General features: G+C 47.5%; 1 protein-coding gene across 2 annotated transcripts in view; it reads right to left on the bottom strand.

The window, feature by feature from the left end:
• The window catches only part of LOC146783280 (tRNA (32-2'-O)-methyltransferase regulator THADA-like), a 233,738-nt gene that overhangs the window by 157,090 nt on the left and 55,801 nt on the right, over window positions 1–20,847 (bottom strand). For both annotated transcript variants that reach the window (XM_085633313.1, XM_085633314.1), the window contains 3 exons: window positions 20,500–20,652; window positions 2,488–2,597; window positions 1,899–2,059 (listed from right to left, as the gene is read on the bottom strand). In XM_085633313.1, coding sequence (XP_085489439.1) covers window positions 1,899–2,059; window positions 2,488–2,597; window positions 20,500–20,652 — 424 coding nt within the window. The remainder of the gene's footprint in view (window positions 1–1,898; window positions 2,060–2,487; window positions 2,598–20,499; window positions 20,653–20,847) is intronic.

A 20,847-nucleotide genomic window follows, 5' to 3' on the forward strand; every position in this document is an offset into this window, starting at 1 on the left:
ACTTATGGACAACTCTCTGTCCTTAAGGCCCCAAATTAATGCACTTTCCTCAGCAACTCATTTTGTTCTAAAAACCATTCGGAAAGTCTTGCCGTTTCTTGCAGATGAGTACAAGAAGACCGTGGTTACAGGGCTGGTGATGTCCAGGCTGGACTATTGTAACAGCCTTCTGTTGAACGCCCAACAGGGGCTCCTCAACAAACTCCAAATTTTGCAGAATGCTGCAGCCCGACTAATCACAGGCACTACTAAATTCGCCTCGGTTTCCCGGGACCTGGCCAAGCTACATTGGCTTCCAGTTCGCAAAAGAATTATGTTTAAATCACTTTGCGTAACTTTTAAGGCCTTGCATGGTCTAGGTCCCCACTGTATCTCCCAACTCTTTCAGTGGCATAGACCAACAAGACCTCTGAGATCAGCTGAGCAGAGTCTGGTAGTCATCCCCAGAGTCAGGAAAGCCCGCTGGGGAGGCAGGAGCTTCTCTCTAGGGGCGGCTAAGGCATGGAATGCGCTACCACTAAACCTCAGACAACTACCGGACCTCCTGTCTTTTAGGAAAGCTTTAAAGACCTGGCTGTTCACACAGTAACCCTCTGCTTGTGCACACTCTCTTAACTAGCGCCAGGACACCTCCGGGTAACAGTGCGCTCTATAAATGTGAATAAATAAATAAATAAATAAATGTGCAGTAGTTGCCGTTTGAGCCCAGTCATTGGTACTAACTTTATCAACTTCCAATACAGTTCATCTGTGCCAGGATGAAAACATCCAACCTGCAGCGGGTACAAAAACAAATCTTTGCAGTGGGCACACATTCTGCAGAGCTTTATTGCTGACTGCAGGCTTGTGAAGTAGGAACATGACTTCAGACAGATACTTTTTTAGCGCTAATGTGATTTTAGCAGAACTAGGTATGAAATGCAACTCGGTCAGGTCAACAGTGTGGTCGGACATGAAACCAGAAAGCCCCACTACGGCAAGGATCGGCAAAGGGTTCTGAATAGTACACACCACAGTATGTCCTACAGCACAACCATCCCTTCCTCTGGGGTCCTCAGCTGCATCCTGAGCTTAGACCTCATAGAAAAAGCAGTGCCTAAGTCGTTGCAGACTTTTCTTAAACATCAAAATGAAAAGATCCAAAGAATGGGATCACTCCACGAACTCTTCCTGTAAATGGGAACCTGAGGTAAACAATCCAAGTAACATTAGGCAGAGGTAGAAAATACAGCATAACAACCTCTCCTTCCCCTTCTCCCTTCCACCAAGGCTCTCTCACTAGTGGGAGTTAAAGAGACTGCTGGAGCAGGTGGAAGTGAATATGTACCCTTTCTGTACTGGTGGTAAGGTGAGAGTGGCACTTTGTTTTCTGGTGGGAAGGTGACAGTTGCACTTTGTTTTCTGGTGGGAAGGTGAGAGCGGCACTGTTTTCTGGTGGGAAGGTGAGAGCGGCCGTTTGTTTTCTGGTGGGAAGGTGAGAGCGGCCCTTTGTTTTCTGGTGGGAAGGTGAAAGCGGCCCTTTGTTTTCTGGTGGGAAGGTGAAAGAGGCCCTTTGTTTTCTGGTGGGAAGGTGAAAGCGGCCCTTTGTTTTCTGGTGGGAAGGTGAAAGCGGCCCTTTGTTTTCTGGTGGGAAGGTGAGAGCAGCCCTTTGTTTTCTGGTGGTAAGATGAGAGCAGCCCTTTGTTTTCTGGTGGTAAGGTGATAGCGGCCCTTTGTTTTCTGGTGGTAAGGTGAGAGCGGCCCTTTGTTTTCTGGTGGTAAGGTGAGAGCGGACCTTTGTTTTCTGGTGGTAAGGTGAGAGCGGCCATTTATTTTCTGGCGGGAAGGTGACAGCGGCATTTTGTTTTTTAGGTTTCCACATTCGCACAGCTCTGATAATTGCTACAGATGCTACGTACCACTGCATTGCCATTTTCATCATCCCGGCCCCAGCCTCCGCCTCCTGCACCCGTGGGTTGTACATCGCCTCCTGGGCATGCTCAAACATGGACACCGTCAGGGACTCAGGGAAGCTCTGCGAGAAATACCGGAGGAGCAGCTCGGCTGCTAACTCTCGAATCTAGAATAGTGACAAAGAAAATGTAAAACCCATCAACTCATTGGCTTACCAAGATCAGGAGAGAGCTGCCTGGGTGCTAAAACTACTCCCTCCCTCCCTCCCTCCTTCCTGAGGCTGGCCGACTGCATTAAAAAAAACTTGCAGTATGTAAACTGGTTACACACCCTTCAGTGGATTGCTACTTTGACTGGGGTTGAAAACCACTGAGTCAAAGCAATTGCATTTCATGATAAAAATGCCCGGTTAACGCCCCCCTCTGATTTGCAAATTGGAATGGTGTGCAAAAGCCATTTTGCAATTTGGAGAGACCTTTCCAATTTGCAAAATGCCTTTTTGTAAATTGTGATTTGCAAATCAAAACATCATCTTGTGCATTGGGCTAACAGTTGTGCAGTGGATTTGTTGTTGGCAGATGACACGTAGTTTACCTCGTTAGTGCTGTCAGGGAGGCAGCTCATCAGGGCCAGTAAGTTGGTTTGGCAGAAGAAGTCCCAGCATCCTCTCTGTCTAGCAAAGGTCACCAGGTCAGCCATGTTTTCTGTATTGAGACAAAGAGAAGGATCACTGGAGCAGGAAACCATGTTTTTGTCATCTGCAACTCTGCTAGAAGAGGAAGATAAGCGCAATACTGTATATACTATGCAATTAAAGCTAGGTAACCTTAACCCAGTGAGACAACCGTACTTAGACACATCGTGCCTTGAATTTACGAAGCTATACCTGCAGACCTAAGATTAATTTCTCAGTTCACTGAGGAGCGCCGAATAAACATGCAGGAGCTTTATAAAACACAAAAAACTGTGGCAAGCCACCAAGGTATAAATGTTTGTGAAGTGAGAAGCTCCCAGCTTTGTTTCTTCAAAGGACTAGGCCATGGAGTCTGCTCATGGTCTCCTGGGTTCTATCATCATTGGCTCCTGAGAGGGAAAAGAATGCACCCACGGCTTTATCCATGAATGATAGGAATCCTGCCCATCAGGAAGCTACAATTGGCTTCTGTGCCCAAGCTCAGTCACTCTCATGAAAGTCACTGAATAAACTCTTAGCCACATACCCTAGAAAGATGCCCGTTAAATTTAGAAATGCCAGAACCCTAACATCTGGCATTTTATGCAGTAAAACTTTCTGGAGTCTGTGAAGTTGGACAAAGTGCTCTTCATCCCATGTAACACATGTTGACTTCAGATCTGTGTACATCAGGGGTCTCCAGATGCGGGCACCAGGCCAGCTTTTCAGCACACCCAGGCAGGCGCCAATGCACTCCAGATGAAGGCTGCTGGAACAATAGTAGGATTTCTCCACTTACGGAGCCGGCGTGTGCTCTTCCATGCTTTTAAGATATACGGAAATATTATTGATGGATTATGTTTGAAATAATCTGCATGCTGTGCAGCGGTTTTATTTCTGAAGCTGCAGTGTGACTTGTGTGATCTATCCATGGGCTATGTCAATTATCTCATATAGATTCACTGCCTGTAAATATATCTTGTGTGACATTCTGTGAATCTCCAAGCGAACCAAAGGGGGGCATCGAAGGCAAGTATTCAAGTTCAATCCAAGTCATGCATCTGTGTGCTTGTATGTGCACATGGCCCCTGTGTTTTGAAGTTAAGCGCAGGGTGTATGCATGCTTTGGGGATTTGTATGTTATGATGTGAAAATATCACTGATGGAACGTCTGCTCGTCACGCAGTTCGAATATACAGCCTTGCTGTCTCTGCAAGGGCACATTTGCCTGGATGAGGTTGTATCATAGTTTCCATGTATGATGTGCATAACCCACAAGTGATGAGAAGCTCCCCACAAATCCAAGCGTGCATCCTATGAAACGTTTATTCGATTGGTACACTTCTGAAGTGTGTGTACCTTATGGATGCCTCTAGCTTCAGGATACATATTCTATACATATAAGAACATTTGTGAGGTAAGGTACGAAAGGATGGATATAGAAAACCTAATTATGCAAAACTACAGTTCTCAAGCATTGTTCTCTTAAAGAGTTCCACGTTTTCAAACATTTCCACGGATCAGGATGGAGCCATCCGTAACAAATTCACAGAGTAGATAAAGAATACATTTTTAGGCCACCCACAACATTTTGGTTCTAACACTCAGCCGAACGGCAGAGAGGAATTAAGGTCCTGCTCCCGGCGGCCTTTCTTGAATCCCATACAGCACAGTACAGCAACGGCCAGCTACCTGTCTCACTGGGGTGAAAGATAGATCACATTTGAATCTATAAAAACCATAAAAACCGGTGAACTGCAGGTAAAATTAAGCAGCCCTTCCTTTCAGAGCCCTGGGCCATTCACAGACTTACATATTTGAAAAAAGCAGAGGGCAGAGTTTATATGGGAAGGGGGGGGGGGGAGGAAGAGGGCGTTGTCGGTCAATGGCATGTTGACTTTGGAAAAGCTTAACGCTCCATCAAGTTGAAGTCAGGGCTAGTAGAAATACCAGCTTCCAAGACTTGCCCTTAGTTTCACATGCAAGCGTCTCACCTCAAACAAGACAAACATCAATCTAGGAAGAACTGTGTACATTTCCCATATGTGAGCAAGTCTGCATACTTAAGTTAACAGCCTGATCAACCCACTTACCAATTCCATAATGGTGGGGATGATGAACAGGGGATCTGTAAAGGGATTCCATGCAAAAGTGAGGGAGGCAACACATTTGAATGAATACAATTCAAATATATGTTGTGCTTTGGGAACTGAACATGTGAAAAACAACTCTGAGATGCTCACAATTTGAAAACTTAAATTAATCTAGCCATCTATAACACAATCTTTTTTAAAACGTATATGCAACAACAGTTAAAATACCATTATATACAGAATTGCAAAGCTCCTTGCACTTGCCCCTAACCTTGGTCACATCTGACCTATAAATGCTCATGCTCCTCCATTAAAAAGGCTTGAAAATAAATTATGTATGTTAAGGGTGGAATCCCCTGCACCCACCAGTACCTCTTGCTGGCACAAAAGTCCTCAAACATCTTTTTATTGGACTTAATGAAAAACAGGGAAACAGCTTTTACTATCTCTGCCCCACACCATGCTCACCAAAACCCTGCCCTCCGCATCCACCTTTTATTAACGCTCATGTAACCTACATATCATGGCACCACATTTGGCCATTCATGGTAAAAAATCCCCTTATTGTCTGGAGAAGACTAGGATGCACGGATAGACAAATGAATGGCCAATAAGCATTGATTTTAAATCTGTATACCAGACAGGTCTGCCCACATGGGGCAAAAAGAAATATTCTAAGGTGGACCTGCTTGAGGAATCCATGTACTTACTGCATCAAAGGAACAGTAGCAATATCTTTTTGCACTACGGGACTGAAAAAATAGTTCCCTAATTTTGTTCAGGTAAATTCTTGAGGAAAAGTGATAGCACTTTGAGTGTGCTTCATCGAAATCCAACCTGGTCAAAGACGAAAGACTGCAAAATTGAAGGGGATGCAGCTTTAACGCATGGTGGCCCCTGTCACTGTGGATGAGGTAATTCTGGAAACTTTGCACCCAATCGTGCCTTCTTGCCAAAGCTAGGGGATCAGAGGTCTCCTACACTGAAGGAAGGGGTAACCTGAATGGTCTTTGTTCCATATTATCCCTGGACGCAGAAAAAGCGTTTGATTCCATAACTGGACATACCTCCACCAGACGCTAACCGCATTTGGGTTTGGCCCCCGATTTTGCAACTGGGCAGCACTGTTATACGAGACACCACTGAGCGGTTAATATTTATCGGTTTATGTCTGCCACATTCCCCTTAGAATGTAGCACTAGGCAGGGAGTCCCTTGTTTCCTCTCCTCTTCACCCTCTGTATAGAACCTCTGCCGTGCTGAGTGAGGTTGAGAGCGATTATCACAGTTTTCTCTGACATCCTGGGCCAACTGGAAAAATATTTGCAATATGCGGGTAATATTCTATTGTATCTCCCCGACCTAAGGATGGCCATTCCATCAGCTTTGTCAGTATTCCAGTCTTTTAAAAACTATTCCGGAAATAGGATAAACTGGGGGAAATCAACACTTTACGCCCTAGGCACATGGGACATCCCAGGTGACTCCTACGGCGGTCTCTGTCTGGGGAAGGCGGGGTTTCGAAACCCTTGGGTGGAAACAAGTCTAGACAAGACACTGTTCCTGGACAGAAATCTAGATATGGTCATACAAGGCTATCAGGCGGATACCGATGGGGCATACCCCAGATAGCAGTCTTTACTCTGGATGGTTTATAATGGTGGTATGATGTTAGGGCGCACTGGTGAGCAACACAGCAACAGACTATTATTGAATGGGGGTTTGCTCAGAGACTTGACCCAGCAACAAGACTGGAGTGGCTTGGGTTGGAAGAGGGCATATACACACATTATATTTATTTTGTTTTTTAAAAAGCGGGCAGCGTTTGTTGTGTCCCACTCAGGCAACGCTTTGGGCCTGAGACAAGGCAACTAGACACCTAGGCTGGCGGGGAGGATGACCAGGCAGACACTACTGTGGAAAGGGATATTTTAAAACAGGACAGTAAGTTGTCTGGGTTTCTCCAATGTGATATCATTGGATGTTGGCATTACCGGTGACATAGCAGACGTGGAAGGGGTGAAGTGTTTTTGAAGACCAACAATAAGAACATGACCTAAGCCCCACACAGAAATATAGGTTCCTGCAACTGCGCCAACACATAGATTAGAAGTTGGTAACTATTAGTAGTCCTTTGGAAAATAGGATTCTGGGAGAAGAACTAACCAGTAAAATGGTCTCCCAATCATATCACACTATAATAAATAAAAAACCAGACACACTCAAAAAACGTAGGGCAATCTGTGAAAGAGACATAGGACCCATGGAAAATGTGGACTGGCGGCAGCTGCATATTAAAGAAGTGGCCATCAAGTACAAACTGAGGCTAATACAGCTGAAAATCTTACATAATACCTATTACAATAGAAGCCGACTGTATCAAATAGTTAGGGCCCCAAACCCACAATATTTGCGATGCAGGCGAGTGAGGGCACATTTCTGCACACTCTCTGGGATTGCCCCCTTATATTCAGATACTGGGCTACTATTGGCAAAGAAATAGAAGGTATCTTAGACGTGGCCAGCCCGCAACGCCACAGTTTATCCTACTGGGAGTCTATGCGATGTTGACCGTACCCCCACTCATCTCCTGTTTTGTCCGTTAGGATTCATGCAAGGAAAAAGGGATATTGCAAGGCTGTGGGATGTCACAATTACCAACTAAGCAGTGGCTCAGGGGCATGGATATGCCTATGGAGGCAGTGAGGTTGGTCACACCTGCAGAGGCTGACTAAAAAAGTTTGACAGATGATGGGGTAAAGTGACAGAGCACTACGGTTTAGGGAAGAAGGGAGAAGAGCTTTCTTAAAATTTACTTTAGCGACGTCACCCTGGGACGGCGACGTGAGGAGGGAAATTACAAGGGGTGTACTCGGCTGGGACAGACAGTTCAAGTGTACAATCTTAACTGCGGTGTAACTGGGTCACATGCTATTTTAGTGTGCATGTTGCTTGCTTTACACAGCAAAGTTTAAAAACACACACATATATATGTATATACACATAATGTTTAAGCCGAGAACATTTGAAAATTGCTCAGGACTGAAAAGATATCCTCTATAGATAGTTTCACCAACCCTCTCCTTCTGCTGACTTCTGGTCTGATGATCAGCGAGTGGCTAGGACTTACACTTGTTCACCGACAATCCCAATGCTAATGTTAGATACATCACTCCATAGGGTACTTATCATTTTGAAGGGCCCTGTGTTAGCCAATCCACAATGAGTGTAGAGGTTCTGCCCTCCCTTCTTAGGCAACTTCACCCTAGTCTAACAGTTTGTTAAAATCATCTGTGATGCCACCAGAAGGTTAGCACTTTAAACTGTAGGTATTGACTGATCTGCGTAAGATGCAAGAATTTTAGAGGGGATATTAGCAGAGATTAGGGGAGGGACAGGGGTTGCAGTATAGTAGGGTAGTCACGAGGAGAACAGTTTATTTCAAATGGGTACATTAGATATTCGATCATCTGCTGACAAGCTTTTGGTGATCCCCAGAACTAAGAGAGCGCATTGGGGAGGGAGGAGTTTCATAGCAGGAACAGCCAAGCTACGGAACATGCTACTTTTAATTTTAAAAAATAGCCCCAAGTTAATTTCCTTCAAGAAATTATTGAAAACCTGGCTCTTTGAAAATCATCTGTAGGTCACCACTAACCAGCAATAGTCTGTCGTATAAGCAGCGCCAAGACGCCTCAGGGCATTCGAGCTCTATAGAAAATAAAATAAAATAAAAACAAATGGGAGGTGAGGTGAGGTAAGCACAAACTCGCACGACACCTTGTGGTCTTTAATGGAATCTGGATCACAGATATTTCTGAAATAGACTTCTGTCCCCAATAAAATATTTCTAACAGGGAACTATATAATTGAATATTTCAGTTTGAAAGATTGTTTCACACCCTGCTTTAGTGAAAAAGGACTGGCAAAGCTAGTAGGTCTCGCCTACGCGAGAGCTATTGGCTTCGGCAATATGTTTTGCCCATATTGTACACCATAGTGGCTGCTGTTCAGCGTGGCTACATGTTAGTGGGGTGGGATAGATTGGAGAGGGGTAGATTAGAGTTGTGTGAGGTAGTTTGGAGTGGGGTAGAGTGACGTGGGTTGGGATAGTTTGAAGGGGGTAGACTAGAGTGTCCGGTTTGAGTTGGGGTATATTGGGGTGGTTTGGGGTAGATTGGTCCGAGGTGGGGTAGGTTGGAGTGAGGTGGGGTAGAGTGGAGTGGGGCAGATTGTGGTCGGAAAGATTAGGGTAGAGTGGAGTAGGTAAAGAAAGTGGGGTAGATTGGGGTAGACAAGTGGAGGGGGTAAAATGGGGTTGAGGGGGTAGATTAGAATGGAGTGGGGTAGACTGTAGTGGACTGAGGTAGGTTAGGGTAGATTGGAGTAGATCAGACTCGCTTAGTATAAGGTGGAGTGGGGTAAACTGGGGGAGTGGGGTGGATTGAGGTAGATTGGTGTGGGTGGAGTGGGATATATTGGAGTGGAGTGGGTTGGAGTCAGGTAGGTTAGGATGGAGTGGGGAAGATTGGGGTGGATGTGGTAGATTGGGGTGGAGTGTGGTAGACTGGAGTGGGGTAGATTGTAGTAGGGAGGGGTGGGTGGGGTTGAGTGGAGTAAATTGGGTGAAGAAATCTAGATGGGGAAGATTTGAGTGGGGTAGGGAGGGGTGGACAGGAGTAAGGTAGATTAGAGTGGAGTGGGGTAGGGTGAAGTGGAATAGATTGGAGAGGAGTAGATTGGAATGGGGTGCAATGGAGTGGATTGTGGTATATTAGTGCAGAGTAGGGTAAGGTGGAGTAGGGTAGAGTAGAGTGGGGTAGATTTGAGTTGGGAAGAGTATAGAGGATTGATGTAGAATGGGGTGGATTGGGGTGGACTGGTGTGGAGTGGGGTATATTGGGGTGGAGTGGTGTAGACTGGAGTAGAGTGGGGTAGATTGTAGTAGAGTGGAACGGGGTAGATTGGGATAGAGTGGAGTGGTGTAGATTGGGGTTGATTTTGTTAGATTGGGGTAGACTGGAGTGGGGCGGATTGGAGTAGAGTGGAACGGGGTAGACTGAGGTATAGTGGATTGGGGTAGATTGGGGTGGCATGAGTTAGACTGGAGTGGAGTGAGTTAGATTGGGGTAGATTGGAGTTGGGTAGAGTGGAGTAGGGTAGATTTTGGGAGAGTGGAGTGGTGTAGATTGGGGTAGGGTGGAGTAGATTCTGTGGATTACAGTTAGGCAGATTGGAGTGGAGAGGGGTGAATTGGGATTAAATGCGGTAGACTACAGTGAAGTAGATTATGGTAAATCAAGTGGAGTGGGGTAGACTGTGAAAGATTGGAGTGGGGTAAAGTGGAGAGTGGAGTGGCTTGGATTATAGGCAAGTGGCATAGATTAGAGCAGAGTGGGGCGGATTAGAGCAGAGCGGGGCGGATCAGAGCAGGGCGGGGCGGATCAGAGCAGGGCGGGGCGGATCAGAGCAGGGCGGGGCGGATCAGGGCGGGGCGGATCAGAGCGGGGCAGATGAGAGCAGGGCGGGGCAGATGAGAGCAGGGCGGGGCAGATGAGAGCAGGGCGGGGCAGATGAGAGCAGGGCGGGGCAGATCAGAGCAGGGCGGGGCAGATCAGAGCAGGGCGGGGCAGATCAGAGCAGGGCGGGGCAGATCAGAGCAGGGCGGGGCAGATCAGAGCAGGGCGGGGCAGATCGGAGCAGGGCAGATTGGAGCAGGGCGGGGTAGATTGGAGCAGGGCGGGGTAGATTGGAGCAGGGCGGGGTAGATTGGAGCAGGGCGGGGTAGATTGGAGCAGGGCGGGGTAGATTGGAGCCGGGCGGGGTAGATTGGAGCCGGGCGGGGTAGATTGGAGCCGGGCGGGGTAGATTGGAGCCGGGCGGGGTAGATTGGAGCCGGGCGGGGTAGATTGGAGCCGGGCGGGGTAGATTGGAGCCGGGCGGGGTAGATTGGAGCCGGGCGGGGTAGATTGGAGCAGGGTCACGTGAATTCGAGTAGGGTCGATTGTGGTAGATTGGAGTGGAGTAGACTAGAATGAGGTAGATTGGAGAAGGTTAGGCTAGGATGGATGGAGCAGAGTGGATTGGGTTAGACTGGAGTAGGGTTGTTTGTGGTAGACTGAGTGGATTGGGATAGATTTAAGCAGACTGGGGTAGATTGGAGTGGTGTAGATTAGGGTAGAGTAGAGTGGGGTAGATTGGGGTAGAGTAGAGTGAGGTAGATTGGGATAGAATGGAGTGGGGCCGATTGGGGTGGGGTGGATTGGAGCAGACTGGAGTGGGGTAGTTTGGAATAGAGTGGGGTAGGATTGGAGTAGATTGGAGTAGAGTGGGTTAGACAGGAGTAGAGTGGGGTAGATTGGAGTGGAGTAGATTGGGTGGAATGGAGTGTGGTAGATTGGAATGGAGTGGAGTGAGGCAGAGTTTATTGGGGTGGGGTAGATTGAAGTGGGATAGATTGGAGTGGGATAAATTGGAGTGGGCTGGATAGAGAGGGTTGGATTGGGGAAAACTGGAGTAGATTGTGGTAAAGTGGGGTAGATTGGAGTGGTGTACATTGGAGTGTGGTACTACAGAGTGGAATGGGGTATACTGGAGTGGGGTAGACTGGAATGAGGTAGATTTGAGTTGAGTGGGGTACATTGGAATGGAGTGGGAGTAGATGGAGGAGACTGAGGTGAAGTGGAGAAGGCTAGATTGTGGTACAGTGGAGAGGGGTGCACTGGGGTAGATCGGAGTGTGGCGGATTGGAGAGGAGTGGGGTAGATTGGGGTGGGGTAGAGTGGAGTGTGGTAGATTGGGGTAGATTGAAGTAGAGTGGAGTAGATGTGAGTGGACTGAGGTAGAGTGTGGTGGAGCGGAGTGGATTGGAGTAGACTGGGGTGGAGTGTGGTAGAGTGGAGTGGGGTAGGTTAGAGTTGCGTCAGGTAGTTTGGAGTGGGGTAGAGTGACGTGGGTTGGGGTAGATTGAAGGGGGGTAGACTAGAGTGTCCGGTTTGAGTTGGGATATATTGGGGTGGTTTGGGGTAGATTGGTGTGAGGTGGGGTAGATTGGATTGAGGTGGGGTAGAGTGGAGTGGGACAGATTGGGGTCGGAAAGATTAGGGTAGAGTGGAGTAGGTAAAGAAAGTGGGGTAGATTGGGGTAGACAAGTGGAGGGGGTAGAATGGGGTTGAGGGGGTAGATTAGAATGGAGTGGGGTAGACTGTAGTGGACTGAGGTAGGTTATGGTAGATTGGAGTAGATCAGACTCGCTTAGTATAAGGTGGAGTGGAGTGGGGTAAACTGGAGAAGTGGGGTGGATTGAGGTAGATTGGTGTGGAGTGGGTTGGAGTCAGGTAGGTTAGGATGGAGTGGGGAAGATTGGGGTGGAGTGTGGTAGATTGGGGTGGAGTGTGGTAGACTGGAGTGGGGCAGATTGTAGTAGGGAGGTGTGGGGTGGGGTTGAGTGGAGTAAATTGGGTGAAGAAGTCTAGATTGGGGAAGATTGGGGTGGGGAGGGGTAGACAGGAGTCGGGTAGATTAGAGTGAAGTGGGATAGATTGGAGTGGAGTAGATTGGAATGGGGTAGATTGCGGTGCAATGGAGTGGATTGTGGTATATTAGTGCAGAGTAGGGTAAAGTGGAGTGGCATAGACTGGAGTGGGCAGAGTGGGGTAGATTTGAGTTGGGAAAAGTATGGTGGATTGATGTAGACGGGTGGATTGGGGTAGACTGGAGTAGAGTGGGGTAGATTGGAGTAGAGTGGAACGGGGTAGATTGGGATAGGGTGGAGTGGTGTAGATTTTGTTAGATTGGGGTAGACTGGAGTGGGGCGGATTGGAGTAGAGTGGAACGGGGTAAACTGCGGTTCGGTAGATTGGGGTGGCATGAGTTAGACTGGAGTGGAGTGAGTTAGATTGGAGTTGGGTAGAGTGGAGTAGGTTGGAGTGGAGTAGGGTAGATTTTGGGAGAGTGGAGTGGTGTAGATTGGGGTAGGGTGGAGTAGATTCAGTGGATTACAGTGAGGCAGATTGGAGTGGAGAGGGGTAAATTGGGATAAACTGTGGTAGACTACAGAGGGGGAGATAATGGTAAATCAAGTGGAGTGGGGTAGACTGTGAAAGATTGGAGTGGGGTAAAGTGGAGTGGCTTGGATTATAGGCAAGTGGCATAGATTAGAGCAGAGTGGGGCAGATTAGAGCAGAGTGGGGCAGATTAGAGCAGAGCGGGGCATATTAGAGCAGGGCGCTGTAGATTCGAGCAGGGCGGGGTAGATTAGAGCAGGGCGGGGTAGATTGGAGTAGGATATATTGGATTGGGGTATATTGGAGTGCGGTCAGGTAGAATGGAGTGGGGTCAGGTGAATACAAGTAGGGTTGATTGTGGTAGATTGGAGTGGAGTGGACTAGCGTGAGGTAGATTGGAGAAGGTTAGGCTAGGATGGATGGAGCAGAGTGGATTGGGATAGACTGGAGTAGCGTTTTTTGTGGTAGGCTAGGATGGATGGAGCGGAGTGGATTGGGATAGACTGGAGTAGGGCTGTTTGTGGTAGACTGAGTGGAGTGGATTGGGATAGATTTGAGCAGACTGGGGTAGATTGGAGTGGTGTAAATTGGGGTAGAGCAGAGTGGTGCAGATTGGGGTAGAGTAGAGTGGTGCAGATTGGGATAGAATGGAGTGGATTGGGATAGAATGAAGTGGGGACGATTGGGGTGAAGTGGATTGGGGCAGACTGGAGTGGGGTAGTTTGGAGGGGGAACAACCTTTACAACGCAACTTTTACAACGCACTACATTTACAACGCATTTTTTACAACGCATAATCCATTACAACGCATGACATTACAACGCATGACACTACAACGCATTTTTAAAAACTACCTTTACAACGCATTCCATTACAACGCATACTACCATTACAACGCATACCATTACAACGCATAATATTACACTACACTATCCAACACTTACCCTACTATTGCACCCCTTGGAGTTAGAATAGTAATTTTTACCCCTATACTATCCAACACTTACCCTACTGATGCACCCCCTGGAGTTAGAATAGTAATTTTTACCCCTATACTATCCAACACTTACCCTACTGTTGCACCCCCTGGAGTTAGAATAGTAATTTTTACCCCTATACTATCCAACACTTACCCTACTGTTGCACCCCCTGGAGTTAGAATAGTAATTTTTACCCCTATACTATCCAACACTTACCCTACTGTTGCACCCCCTGGAGTTAGAATAGTAATTTTTACCCCTATACTATCCAACACTTACCCTACTGTTGCACCCCCTGGAGTTAGAATAGTAATTTTTACCCCTATACTATCCAACACTTACCCCACTGTTGCACCCCCTGGAGTTAGAAAAGTAATTTTTACCCCTATACTATCCAACACTTACCCTACTGTTGCACCCCCTGGAGTTAGAAAAGTAACTTTTACCCCTATACTATCTAATACTTACCTTAAATGTAATTTAATATTATGCGTTGTAATGGTATGCGTTGTAAAGGTAGTATGCGTTGTAATGGAAATGCGTTGTAAAGGTATTTTTTAAAAATGCGTTGTAGTGTCATGCGTTGTAATGTCATGCGTTGTAATGGATTATGCGTTGTAAAAAATGCGTTGTAAGTGCATGCGTTGTAAAAGTGTGCGTTGTAACGTCATACATCCGTTTGGAGTAGAGTGGGGTAGGATTGGAGTAGATTGGGGTAGATTGGAGTAGAGTGGGGTAGATTGGAGTGGAGTAGATTGGGTGGAATGGAGTGTGGTGGATTGAAATGGAGTGGAGTGAGGCAGAGTTTATTGGGGTGGGGTAGATTGGAGTGGGATAGATTGGAGTGGGATAAATTGGAGTGGGGCTGGATAGAGAGGGTTGAATTGGGGTAAACTGGAGTAGATTGTGGTAAAGTGGGGTAGATTGGAGTGGTGTACATTGGAGTGTGGTACTGCAGAGTGGAATGGGGTATACTGGAGTGGGGTAGACTGGGATGAGGTATATTTGAGTTGAGTGGGGTACATTGGTATGGAGTGGGAGTAGATGGAGTCGACTGAGGTGAAGTGGAGAAGGCTAGATTGGGGTACAGTGTAGAGGGGTACACTGGGGTAGATCGGAGTGTGGCGGATTGGAGAGGAGTGGGGTAGATTGGGGTGAGGTAGAGTGGAATGTGGTAGATTGAGGTAGATCGAGTAGAGTGTAGTAGATGTGAGTGGACTGGGGTAGAGGGTGGTGGAGTGAAGTGGATTGTGGTAGAGTGGAGTGGGGTACACTGGAAAGGGGTAGATCAGGGTGGAGTGGGGTACACTGGAAAGGGGTAGAGTGGAGTGGGGTAGTTTGAGGAGGAGTGGAGTAGATTGGAGTCAGCAGATTGCGGTAATGTGGAGTGGAGTAGATTGGATGTAGGGTGGATGTAGGGTGGATTGGGGTGGATTGGGTAGATTGGAGTGTGGTAGATTGGAATTTAGTGGGGCAGAGTGAAGTGAGGTAGTGTTGAGTGGGGTGGGGTAGATTGGAGTGGGATAGATTGAAGCAGGGTAAATTGGATTGGGAAGAGGTAAAGAAGGGTAGTGTAGCGGGTGGAATGGGCTTCAGTTGAGTGGATTGTAGTGTATTGGGTTGGAGTGGGGTAGATTTGAGTGGGTAGAGTGGAGTGGGAGTAGATTAAGGTAGAGTGGAGAAGGCTATATTGGGGTATAGTGGGGTACATTAGGGATAGATCGGAGTGGGGTGGGTTGGGGTAGGGTAGATTGGGGTGGGGGGCTGGAGTGGGTTAGAGTGGAGTGTGGTAGACTGGGGTAGATCGAAGTGGAGTGGAGTAGATTTGAGTGGACTGGGGTAGCGTGTGGTGGAGTGGGGTAGATTGTGGGAGAGTGGATTGGAGTAGATTGGAGTGGGGTACACTGGAAAAGGGTACATTGGGGTGGGGAAGTTTGAGGAGTGGGGTAGATTGGAGTCGGTAGATTAAGGTGAAGTGGAGTGAGTGGAGTAGGGTAGATTGGGAGGATTGAGTAGATTGGAGTGTGGTAGATTGGAATGGATTGGGGTAGAGTGAAGGTGAGGTGAGTGGGGCGGGGTAGATTGGAGTGGGATAGATTAGAGCAGGGTGAATTGGAAGGAGTAAAGAAGGGTGAGGTAGAGAGGGGTGAAGTGGGCTTGAATTGGGTGGATTGGAGTAGAATGGTCTGCAGTGGGGTAGATTGTAGTGGTGTACAATGGAGTGGGATAGGGTGGGGCAGATTGAGTGGGGTAGACAGTGGTGGGGTAGACTGGAGTGGGGTGGGGTGAAATGGGTTGGAGTGGGTTAGAGTGGAGTGGGGTAAATTGGGGTAGAGCGGAGAAGGCTAGAATGGGGTAGACTAAAGTGGAGTGTGGTAGACTGACCTAGAGTGGGATAGATTTGGGTGGAGGGGGGTCGATTTGGGTGGAGGGGGGTCGAATTGGGTGGACGGGGAACGATTGGAGTGGGATAGATTGGGGAAGTGTGGTAGATTGGGGTGTCGTGGGCTAGATTGGGGTGGAGTAGGGTAGATTGGGACGAGTGGATGGGCGTGGAGTGGCATGTCGTAGAATGGAGTGGTGTAGAGTGGAGAGGCTAGAGTGGAGTGGGGCAGTGTGGAGTGGCTAGAGTGGCGTAGAGTGGAGTTTTCAAGGTCTGGTAGCACACCACCATTACAGACAACACATTTCCAATTAAAATGACTATTACATTTGCACAGATATACAGTTTTACTGTACAGAAATGATAATATGTCAGCACCTAGTGCATTGATGTATATTTGATGGTATTCAAATATTTGTTTCCTACCTTTCAGAATTACAAAGAAATAAACGTAATTTGCACTTTCCGAATTCTGATATAAATTGTAAATTGATACTTGTATAGCGCTCTACTCACCCGCAAGGGTCTCAAGGCGCTTGTACGAATACCGCTGTGGAACCCATCCTGGCTTTCCCTGTGAGGCGTCCACTCCTGGGCACCCCCAAGGTGGAGGCCAGGCATCCTTAGCGTTGTGGGGGCCGTTGTGGAGATTAAGCAAGCTATTGCCCAGAGTTGCAGAGTGGGACTCCATGATTGGAATGGCACCGAGGCGAGAATTATCAGGTCCGTGGAATTTTGAGCCCAAGACCCGCCGAGGCAGGGAATTGAACCCTGGACCCGGGCTAGACCTCTGCATCAGGGTCTGCCGCTCTAATCATTGAGCCACACTTCTCCACACATATATGCTGAAATATCAGCACAGTTTATTTTTGTTGTATGCTAGAAAAATAGCTGGTCGTTTCACAGCATGATGGTCACATAAATCGTCTCACTTTGAAGTCAGAGAAAGAAAAGTAAACATCAAGCTCCCTGGGAAGACGAGTCTGACATTTGATTTAGGTCTTTGACTGCAAAGAAACGGTGACATGATAAAAACAAGATTTAAAGGCCTGTTTACTGAAAATGAGCACTCAGAAGGATACAGTAAACAAGCAATGCTCCACCAGATGAAGAACTCAAGCTGGACCGCCTAAAACATATAAAAAGCCAGCAAATAGAAAGCAAGCGAAGTGTTACAAACCACAAAGCGATTGGTCAGCAAAGAGGGAGTGCATTCCCAGGGAACATTTTTGGAATACCCACAGCTGCACTATCTGGTAGGATCGACCTAAAAAGGAGGCAGCTGGAGGTAAAATAGAGCCTTATTGCACTGGAGTAACAGCATGTTTGGGTTTCAAACCAAACTCACAAACACCATACATGACAGACTGACAGGGATCAGCTCTCTGTGCTTAAAGGGCAACTGTAACCTTTGTCTTATCCGCGACAGTATACAGATCTCAATGTAGGCATTTGTTTTGTCTTTGTGTTTTCGAGCCCCGATTCCTTTTTTAGTGATGTGTGTCTCTGCCTTTCTTTTAAGGCCACGTGGCTGGTCTTGGTGCTGCTTGCGATAAAACAGCTGGCACTACATATCCCACTAAAACACCTGGTGACCAGCAACAACTTTACCAAATATAGTATTTCAACTCAAACGATTGCTGAAACGTATTAATTCATTGTCATCTAATCTAAAAACACTGAAAATACTTCACGTTCAGCGTTAATATACAGATCTATATCACCTGCCAGTATTTTTCAGTGTAATAAATAAACTAAACTTGGACGAGAACTGGATGGGCTGTAAGTAAGAACATGTAGGATTATTTGCTTTCTGAGAAGTAGGAGAACAGGTTATGATGGCAGTGGAAAGGATAAAGTTCTCCAAAGACAGCTGAACAGAACAAACCTTCTAGCAGACACGTCAGTGCCTGCCCTTATACTGAGGTATCTGGCTGTCATGTGCTCCTTTCTTGAGGGTGCTATAAGAGGCAGCCATCTGTACATTTCTGGTTTATAATGTATTTATCCATCACTCATATGGTGGGTGTTAGACCTGCCAGTCCTCTGGCTGTCCCCTCCTCATTTTTTCTTCCTTTACCCTCTAATTTTTCTGTCCACTAGTTTTTTTGGTGTTGACTTAGAGGCTCTGGGCGCCCCATTATCACTAATTGATGGTGTGGCGCAAGGTGCTTCCCTAAAATGGAGGGAGGGAGAGAGCTCTTCCACAAAATGGTGGCCTAAAACTGTCACCTCAGAACCTGGGCCATAGGCTGGCATGAGGAGTTCCAGAACCTTCTGGACCACTCTGGATAGTCAGGGCCCAGGATATATATAGAGGTGAGTTGCGTCGGCCATTTTAGGTGGGGTAGAAGGTGTGAAGCGAGGTGGTCAGGAGCAAGGCACCTGAGTGGGGAGGTAGGTGCGCTGGAGGGGGGGAAAACTGACTGTTCTTAGGGCCTGCTTTTTCTCCCCCCACAGTTGATACTGCCCCCTACCTCGTGACCTAGCCTTGCCTTCAACCTCTAACTCTGGGATCACGTTAACCGTCTGTGTTTCCCGCCTAGTCAGGACCCCTGAAGAGAACTGAGTGAGAGAGTGACCTTCACCGACCTTATCCACCATTTCCCTGACTTTGCTTAGCAGAGGCGACCCTGTGAGAGTAGGGGGCGCTGGGTGTCAAACTATTCACCACCCCTCAAACTGTAGGCCTGGCCTTAATTTCTACACCCCCCATTGAGGAGATCCTTAAAGAACTCACCACTGTGGCCTGGGGGCCAGAGAGATTGTCCCTGCTATTGCTGGGGCCCGCGGAGAAGCCCGGGGCCCTGTTGCTGACGTCACAGCTGAGTTTGCGTGGTCCCCAGGGCTGAGGAGGCCGCTAGAGTTCAGGGAGGGCCTTGTTAGGCCGAGCAGACTAATCGAGGCCGCGTAGGCCTGAAGCCGGTGTCTCCTGTCATCTGACGGGGGCGGACTGTCAAGCGCCGCCCCCGCCGCCTCACCACTCGCTGACTGGGCCACGCCCCCGCAGGCCGCACTGTCATTGGCGGGTGCGCCCTGGCTGTGGTGCGTCGTCAGTGCGGAACATGCCTCGAGAGGTGTGACAGACCCGGACATCGCCGGGAAACCTGCACGGCTGACGGAGGATCTTCGCAAGGGCCGGTGAGGCCGAAGTCTGAGGTAAACACTGGGGAGGAGGGCGGGAGGTCTGGGAGAAGCCCAGTGCACGCCCCTCCCCCGGGGAATCCGATCGTCGGGCCTGCTTGGCCCTGCAACTACCCCAGAGTGGGGAAGCGGTCGAACCATGGCCCAGTGAATTCGTGCCAGTGTAATACTAAACGTTGGCCCCCAGAGTTGAAATAACTGCCTCCCCAGTCAACATGAGTCCCCTACGGAGGTAGCCAGTTCAATGCTCAGCGCTTGGTCCCCTTGATGAAAAGCATAAGTGAAGCGCTATATTTAATGACTCTACTCAAAGTACTATGTGATCGCTAAGAGAAACGCTATATTTAATGTCTCTACCTGAAGTGCTATGTGATCCATAAGTGAAGCGCTATAGTTAATGACTCTACTCAAAGTACTATGTGATCGCTGAGAGAAACGCTATATTTAATATCTCTACCTGAAGTGCTATGTGATCCATAAGTGAAGCGCTATAGTTAATGACTCTACTCAAAGTACTATGTGATCGCTAAGAGAAACGCTATATTTAATGTCTCTACCTGAAGTGCTATGTGATCCATAAGTGAAGCGCTATATTTAATGACTCTACTTAAAGTACTATGTGATCGCTAAGAGAAACGCTATGTCTAAAGACTCTATTTAAAGTGGTAGGAAATCGCTATGTGAAGTGCTATGTTTAGACACTCTATTTAAGGCGCTATGAAATCGCTATAGGTAGTGCTATATTTAATGTCTCTATCCAAAGCACTATTGAATTGGCAGTACTGTGATTGATCATCAGGTGGCGTGCTTGATTTCGTAACAGATTTAAAATGTCTTTTCAAATGTCTATGCAATGCCAATCTGGTCACGAAGAAATGTTTAGACCCTAATGTGAAGCGGATAAAAGCTAATTAGGGCCATTTGAAAGGAAAGGAAAAGAATGATAAAAGAGAAGATAAAGCTTTTCTAATTTCTCTAAATTCCTTGGTGTAGTGTCGTTTGTAGTGGTGGTACGCTGGAGTGCTGAGTTGAGTGGAATGCAAGCACGACATAATACTCCGGAATGAAGCCTTATCACCTGAGCCAAGCTACCAAAGGTCTTTAGGTCCAACAGTGGGCTATCCTCTTTTTATTTTTTACTGGTCACTGTGTACCAGGCAGCACTAGAGGTGTTGTATGAGTGTTTATCAGTTAACATTATACATTGGTTAGGTGAGAGAGTGAAAAAGAGAGAGAGAGAAAGAGCGAGAAAGAGAATGAAAAAGCGAAAGAGAAAGCAAAAGAGAAAGCGAAAGAGAGTGAGAGGTTAGGCTAGCCAGTCACTCACGCGGAGGCTGTCCCTTCTTCCTTTCAGGACACCAGCTATCCGTGCAGGTCTCCAACACAGCACACATGAGAAGCAGAGCAGTCTTCCGCCGCTGGAAGTTCGAAGCCGGCCTCAACGAGAAGACGATGAGCTCCATCAGCCACTCAACAAAATCTATACCACAGAGAGAAGAAACAAGCTACTTGCCAGTAACAATTGTTCTGAGCTTGAGACTTTTACAGATCCACATGCAACGCACTGCTTAGATCCACAAAAACATGCCTGACGAAATACATTTTCGCTTCTATGTGCTCCTGGTGACGTCAAACATCAACACACAATGCTCTACCATGTAACCATTTTCACTTT

This window comes from Triturus cristatus, chromosome 11 (assembly GCF_964204655.1).
Source record: "Triturus cristatus chromosome 11, aTriCri1.1, whole genome shotgun sequence".
NCBI lineage: Eukaryota > Metazoa > Chordata > Amphibia > Caudata > Salamandridae > Triturus > Triturus cristatus.